This window comes from Myotis davidii, unplaced genomic scaffold (genome assembly GCF_000327345.1).
Source record: "Myotis davidii unplaced genomic scaffold, ASM32734v1 scaffold524, whole genome shotgun sequence".
NCBI lineage: Eukaryota > Metazoa > Chordata > Mammalia > Chiroptera > Vespertilionidae > Myotis > Myotis davidii.
The window spans coordinates 1190609-1198837 of record NW_006299263.1 but is presented as its reverse complement, the minus strand read 5'-3'; the positions used below and the strand labels follow the sequence as shown (position 1 = coordinate 1198837).

The following is an 8229-nucleotide window of genomic DNA, read 5'->3' as shown; positions in this document are numbered from 1 at the left end:
AGTGATTTTTATTGTTGTCTCCCCGATGGAAGTTCTTGAAGTTTTTTATAGTGTTTCTGAACAGTTGAAGTAAATAGATAAAAACTATAAAAGTGAGCCCTAGCCGGTTTGGCTCAGGGGATAGAGTGTTGGCCTGCGGACTGAAGGGTTCCAGGTTCGATTCTGGCCAAGGGCATATGCCTAGGTTGCGGGCTCGGTTCCCTGGACATGCAGGAGGCAGCCCATCAATGATTCTCTCTCATCATTGATGTTTCTATCTCTCCCTTCCTCTCTGAAATCAATAAAAAAATATTTTTTAAAAAAACTATAAAAGTGATATTTTTTCAGTGAAAGACTATTTGAGAGAACTTTGCTTTGTTATTCAAGGACTAATTTTATTAATTCTGCATGTACTATGTGTAATAATGTAATTCTAAGAGGCTTACTTATTTTTTAACTAGAGGCCTGGTACACGAAAATCGTGCACTGGTGGTGAGGGGTCCTTCAGCCCAGCTGGTGCCCTCTCACAGTCCAGGACAGGGAGCGGACCTAACCTGGCAGTCAGACATCCCTCTAGCAGTCCAGGACCTCTCGCTCCTCACTGCCCGCCTGCTCACTGCTCCTTAGTGCTGCTGTGGAGGTGGGAGAAGCCCCTGCCACCGCCGCTGCACTCACCAGCTGTGAGGCCGGCTTCTGGCTGAGCAGAGCTCCCCCTATGGGACCACACTGACCACCAGGGGGCAGCTCCTGCATTGAGCGTCTACCCTTTGGTGGTCAGTGCGCATCATAGCAGCGGGTTATTCTGGTTGTTTTGCCATAATGGTTGCTTAGGCTTTTATTATATAGATCATAAATGAGTACTTAATTTTATTGAATATTTTTCCTACATTTATTGAACTGACTGTATGTGTTTCTCCCCCCGCCCCCCACTAGTCTATCAATGTAGTAAAGGCCATGAATCTTTTTCCAGTACAAAAAAATACAAAAACTGGAAACCCCGAGATAAGCCCAATTTTAAGTTTTTAAATCATCATCACATTCATTATTTGTCGTCTTTTGTCTTTATTCATGACCGAGGTTGGTATGTAATTTTCCTTTCTTGCACAGTTAACGTTTATTGAGTTTCTGCTCTCTGTCCCACATTCTGTGAAATGACAAGTAGACTGTTTGTATGTATTTGGCTTGGCATTCTTTGTGGTAGCAAATAGACATCCCACAGTGTACCCTTTTGAGAGATGTGATATTTTACCACATTGTGAAGTGTTTGTTGCCAGTCAAGATTTTAAATTTTGGTTTAAATTCTTCTGGGATCAAGTCAGTGGTTTTATTTTTTTTGGAGCTTTGTTGAATTTAATATGTATTTTATGGAGCACAGTTGAATGCTTTAAAAAACAGGTTGTTTAAAAATAATTTCTTTGTTTTTAATGCACAGAAGCCGTCAAACGTTAAAAGTCAGAGAGCACAGTGTGTTGGGACCCTATGTCGACGGACTTTCTAAACTGGCTGTCACAAGCTATAAGGTAACAACATCCTTTATGTAATTCGGTGTAGCAGGTTTTTTTGTTTAATTTGTGATTATCATTATTTTTGAAATTTAAAAAGTTACAGCAGTGTCACTTAATAAACTACTTTTTACATAATTTTTTTCTTAAAAATCTGTATGTGGCTGTCAGGACAGTTTAATTGTGGAAGAAGGTGTACATTTGCAAGACATACCTATTCCTCTATTGTAAGATACACTTTTTTGTGTGTTTTACAAGCTCTAAAATTGTGATGTTCCTTACAATGATAAATATCAGCTTTTTGTCCTCCCTGAGAGTACATAAAATAGTGAAGTTGCTTATGATTGAGTGGATATAATGAAATACAATGTACGAGTTGAGAAGATGGAATTCAAAGCCTGTTTCTAAGCTGAGAGAATCACTGCCTTTAGTTAGTTCTTCTCATTTTCAAACTCAGGGTTCTGCTTTGTGTGAATCTATCAGTCTTTGCGCACTGGAAATGGGGGTGTAGTGACATACTATGATGTAATGTACATTGAATTGAAAGTCTGAGAATGTTGATCCAGTGACACTTAATCCTTTTGTTCAATTTCTGTTTGACTCTGGGTTCTTTACTCTACCTCACCTACCCTCTTTGTCCTAATTTTCAAAATGGAAATTAGTTTTATAGTCTTGACTATCTGATGAGGTAGGTTCATTTGTTTCTTTGTTCATTAATGAATTCTATCATTTGGTCAATGACACTTCACTTAGTAAATATCTGTTGAATACCTGTCATGTGCCAGGCATTGTGCCAGATGCTGAGGATATAAAAAAGAGAATGAGATGGTCCATTACCTCAAGCTGCTTACAGATGTTATAAAGTTATTATGAAACAACATGGTTTTAAGTGCTGTGGTAGATGCATATTCGAGGAGGGGTACCTAACTTAAATGGATATGTAGGTGTCTGTGAAGGCTTCCTGTAGGAGATCAAATGGGATGATGTATGTGAAAGTCTTTGAGAACTGTAGAGTAGTGGTCGCCAACCTTTCAGACTCATGAACCACCACTGGTCCGCGGACCATCGGTTGGCGACTGCTACTCTAGAATATGTCTATAAATGTTAGGTATTATTGGTGTATTAATTATGATCATTTGAGAGCATATTTATGCAACATTGGAGAGCAAGATTGTTTTGAAAGCTCAAAGGAGATTGGATGTTAAAAAAATTAAAAGTCTCAATACAGAGTTCATGCATGAGGCAACAGATTAGAGATCTGTGGATAAATGTAGATAAATAGGATAAAATTTTACATTAACCCTTAGGATTGTCAGATTTAATGGGTCTAAAGTGGATTTAGAATGGATCTAGAACATTGTGATTTTTTCCATTGTGGTGCCTATTTATATATCTTTTTACAGTTAATATTTTTACTTTGAGGCATTTTATTTATAATGTTGATGTTTTCCTTAAGCATTATTTTTAAAAATTTATACAGCAAAATAGAACCTTATGGTTTTCAAAGGTTTTTATATGTGTATGTCAGGATTATGTTTGGCTACATATAACAGGATTTAAGTTCTTTGGAATATGAATTATTATGTTTTGACGATTCTTTGTTCTCAGTATCTTAAAATGTACCTGGCACATAATAGGTGCTTTCAATATATATTTGAGTGAGTGAATGAAAGATGAATGAATGAAGGAATGAATGAAAGAATGAATGGTGAAAGGGCTGCTATGGTTGCCCTAACGATGCTGTTAGGAAACTAGATTCCTGCCAGCTCTGTGGTAATGCCCTTATTCTTATAGTTCAAGGTGGCTCTAGAACCAAATGCAACAATATGCCTATCCCCTTTAAGCACAATCCCAGTGACCTGTATTATACTTTACCTCTCATTCACTAAAACTTAGTCATATGGCCAGACTGAGCTTCAAGGTGTCTGGGAAATGTCCCTTAACTATGCTGCAATATGCTCACTGAAGACTGGGTTCCTTTACTGGAAACAGGAGGAGACTGGATAGAAGGAGGCAGCTAGTGGACTCTTACACATATCATCTTTCTTGTTCCTCAATTAAATCCTTATAATGTAGATGATGTTATAGCTCTGCATTGTTACCTATGAAACTCAAATTCAGATTGTTTAAGTAACAGTTTTAGAGCTTGTAACATTTTTTAAAATGAAGATCCCATGATCTTTCTGTATTGCATCATGCTGTCTCTGTTTTAGCAGTTATGCCAACAAATAGTGTAGAAATTCGTCTCTTGAAGTTTTTATTTTTAAAAATAGGTCTGGTAAGAAATAGTTCAAGATAGTGAGATGATGCTCTGCTTGCTTGAGAGGTTATAAATTATTTTTGCTTTTTGATTATTCCTGTAATCTAATTTAATTTAACAGTTAGCTTCTATTATTTCTGTAATTAAAGAAAGTAAATTTTTTTCAAATTTCTAGATGAGATGAAGATTGGCATGGCATATTTGTCCATTTTATGAAACTCAACATATGGTGTCTAAACTTTTCTAATTCTCAGTCAAAGCTGCCACTTTATTTACACCTACAGAAAATAGTGTATTTTATTTGTTTTCATGGGCAGTATTGGCTATTATACTCTGAAGTTTAATGTTCGTTGAAAAATAACGTGTAAATGTCAACTATGGCTGAATAAGTAGTGAACCTTTTCATGTATTTCCTACTGTAGCAGAGTTTTAATATATATTAGATGGATAATGAAATGTATGTCTGTGACTTGTTTTCACTTAGGATATTGAGTCTTTGATGTCTGAGGGTAATAAATCTCGTACAGTTGCTGCAACCAACATGAATGAGGAGAGTAGTCGATCCCATGCGGTCTTCAAAATCACCCTCACACATACTTTGTACGATGTGAAGTCTGGGGTAGGTGTTCAGATGTATGTATGACGCCCCCCCCCCTTTTTTTTTAATTTGTAAAGTGGATCATGGTTTATCTTATTCTCTTCAGGTGTTAGATGACTCGAAGTCCTAACTAAACATGTCTATCACTTAGGAGCCAGGACAAGAAACAAAAGCTACTCTTGGTAAACAGAAAGAGATTTAAAGGAGGGATTTGGGGGCTTGCAAAGTTGTTGGAACATCTGAGGAGGAGTTGGTTCTAGACTGAATCTCTAGGAAAAACTTCCAGAACAACACAAGCTTATTGACCAGGATGCTACCCCTGAGGCCACCACTATGCTGTGGCTGAGAGTTCCAGGCATACCCCATAGCTGTGACCCAGGACAACATACTACCACGATACTGCATGCCAGCAAAGAAAAACAACAAAAAACCACAAAAAAACCACACACACAAAAAAAACAGCAAGGGGCAGAGGATGGCCTTTGCTTTACTTCTGTTTTCCAAATCTTAAGCAAGTGTTCTGACAGAACCCAAGTCAGCCCATAACCCTGGCCTGCGAGGGAGACTGAGAAATGTAAGTTTTAGCTTTCCACCATCTCCAGCTAAAGAAGGCAGAGCAGAAGTTATACAAGCAGATGGTCCAAAGTCTTTGCCACAGCATTTTTCTGAGCTTTGAACTGTGATGGCTAATGGTATAAGCTAATGTTAGTACTCTAGTTGATTCAGTGGAGATACTTTTGAAATATTACCTTCTGCTAAGTAGCTAAGTATTAGAAGGAATAAATTGCACTGGGGAAACTGTACTATAAGTTGCTAGATTTATAGCATGATTTTTTTGAGTATTTGGTTTTGAAACTTGTAAGAGTAAACAGAGCCAGATACACATATGCTTCTACACACTGAAAACATCTCTGTTGACTTACACATTTATGTTTTCCTTTTTTAATATGAACTTTTGCATATTTTATTATGATGCCCACCCCCAGCAAATCGATTTCAAATACCAGAAGCTAAAATAATTACCCTGGCGAAGCATTATATTTTGGCAGGATTTTTATTTGCTGAAAGCTTATTTTTCTTCTATTGCCATCACAGCAAGATTAGTGTAACAACAAAAAGTTCTTTGTTTCCTATTTCCTTTTCAGCATAAAGCAAAAAACATACTGAAGCCTTTTTTTTTTTTTTAACCAGAAGTACTTTTGATTTGGAAAGCTGAATATCCTTTTGTAGCAATATGCTTATTTATGGAAATAAATATGAATGTATATTTTAAAGGAAAGTTTTAAAAAATGATCCAGTCTATAGAATTTGGCATTGATTTCCCACATTTTTGTATTGCTGCCAAAAATAAAATGTTAATGTTTGATTTAATATAAAACATTGTTTATATTAAAAATTTATTTTTTGCCAAACCGATTTGGCTCAGTGGATAGAGCGTCGGCAGACTCAGGGGTCCCAGGTTTGATTCCGGTCAAGGGCATGTACCTTGGTTGCGGGCACATCCCCACTGGGGGGCGTGCAGGAGGCAGCTGATCGATCTCTCTCATCGATGTTTCTGGCTCTCTATCCCTCTCCCTTCTTCTCTGTAAAAAATCAATAAAATATTAAAAAAATTTATTTTTCAATTACAGTTTACATTCAATATTATTTTGTATTAGTTTCAGGTGTACAGCATAATTGTTAGATAGTCATACACTTTACAAAGTGTTCCCCTGATATTTCCAGTACCCACCTGGAACCACATGTATTTAGTACAATACTAATGACTATATTCCCTATGCTTGTGCTTTATATCCTCATGTGTTTTGTAACTACCAATCTGTACTTTTCAGTCCCTTCACCTTTTTAACCCTTCCTTCTGACAACCACCAGTTTGATCTCTGTATCCAGAATTTTGTATAATTTTGTGTTTACAAGATTGTACAGTTTTCTCACGCTGGTTTATAGCAGCACAAACTAATTTTGAAAAAACAGTAACTCTTTAATAAAGGATTTCTATAATAAACTCATTCTGTAGAGATGGTATCACCTTTTGTATTCCTTAACTGTGTATTAGTATTTGTCATTTTACTTTCTAGACATCTGGAGAGAAAGTGGGCAAACTGAGCTTGGTGGATTTAGCTGGCAGTGAGCGGGCAACAAAAACCGGAGCTGCTGGTGACAGGTTGAAGGAGGGGAGCAACATTAACAAGTAAGTTTTTCCGGAGCTTACTTGATTGCTTTGTTGATTTAATAGCCAAATAGGTGAACTTCTGTGGTTATTAAAATAATAAGATTCTGGGTCGATTAAGGCTATAATGTTTTTGAATGTTTTTCAGCTGTATATTGTTTTATGAGCTTGAACTTATTTTATGTTTTGGTCAGATGTCTGATGGGGCTGAGGAGTATTGCCTCAGCCAATCAAAGGTTTCTCAGGAGTGGCTTTTTGAGATTTGGGGCCTGGCAATTCTTCGTCCATAGGAGTAGTCCTGTGTACCATATTCTAGGATGTTTAGCAGCACCCCTGGCCTCTACCCACTAGGTGGCGGTAGTATCTGCCACCTCTCTCCCTCCACCCTAAGTTGTGACAGCCTAAATTATCTCCTCACATTGCCAGCTGCTTCCCAGTTGAGAAGTGCTGGTCTAAGCTATAGAACAGAACAAAGGTAATCAGTCAATCAGAATCCAGCTGTTGATCTTGACCTGAGTGTCATTGTCTGAACAAACAGCAGCATGTATATGGGCCACATCTGGCTTTCCTTTTTATGACTGCTGTGGTGCTTATTTATTCCTAGAGGTTAGGCCTTTATGAAGTAACTAGTGGCCCAGTGCATGAAATTCATGCATGGGGATGGGATGTCCCTCAGCCCAGCCTGGACCTTCTTCTGCAGTCTGGCCTCCCTTTGTAGGAGGCAACTGGACCAATCAGGGGAAGGCGCCACCTCCATCACCCGGCCACAGCTGCTGCCTCTGGCCTCCCACTGCGGGAGGCGACCAGGCCAATCAGGGGAAGGTGCTGTCCCCGTCACCCCACTGCTGCTGCAACTGCCAGTCTCCCAGTGCTGGGAGGCATATTACCCTTTTATTAGTATAGATAGAGGCCTAGTGCACGGGTGGGGGCCAGCTGGTCTACCCTGAAGGGGGTCCTGGATCAGGGTGGGGGTCCCCTTGGGGGATGGAGCCAGTCTGGGTGAAGGGCTGGGGCAGTTTGCACGCTGGCCACATCTCCATTGGGGTGAGGGTCCTCGCTGGGAGCAGGATGGGCCTGGGCAAGGGGCTGATGGCCGTTTGCAGGCTGGCCCCGCCCCTATTGGGATGGGAGTCCCCAGGGGGTGGGGTGGGCCTGGGTGAGGGACTGGGGCAGTTTGCAGGCTGGCCACGCCCCCATTGGGGTGAGGGTCCCTGTGGGGACATTGCCCTGCCTGGGCAAGGGGCTGAGGCCCGTTTGGGGGCAGTTTGCAGGTTGGCCAAGCCCCTGCCTTTGTCCGGAAGGTCTCCAGAAGGTCTCCCAGTCTAATTAGCATATTACTCTTTTATTAGTATAGATGTTTTGTTCACCAGTTTTTTCACATGGCTATATTTTCTACCTTGGGCTAAAATGTTAGCTCCTGTGGACAGGAATTTTTCTGTCTTTGTAGCTCCCAGAAGGACATAACCAGTCATCAGTAATCAGCTGGAGTTCATGGAACACCATCATGCAGATTCTATTATTATCCAATGGCGATACACAGTATATAACCGATCCTATCTAATAAAAGAGAAACATGGTAATTAGCGTATGACCGCTATCCTTCCCATTGGCTAATCAGGGTGATATGCAAATTAACGGTCAGCCAAGATGGTGGCTGGCAGCCAGGCAGCTGGAAGCGAACATGAGGCTTGCTTGCTTCAGTGACGGAGGACTCCAACAT

At 39.8% G+C, this 8229-nt stretch overlaps 1 protein-coding gene across 1 annotated transcript in view; it reads left to right on the top strand.

Annotated features, from left to right (window-relative positions):
* Window positions 1–8229, top strand: part of KIF13B (kinesin family member 13B) — a 176153-nt gene that overhangs the window by 53181 nt on the left and 114743 nt on the right. Inside the window, exons 6-8 of the mRNA XM_015571149.1 lie at window positions 1412–1499; window positions 4226–4360; window positions 6418–6530. Of these exons, the coding sequence (XP_015426635.1) occupies window positions 1412–1499; window positions 4226–4360; window positions 6418–6530 (336 nt within the window). The remainder of the gene's footprint in view (window positions 1–1411; window positions 1500–4225; window positions 4361–6417; window positions 6531–8229) is intronic.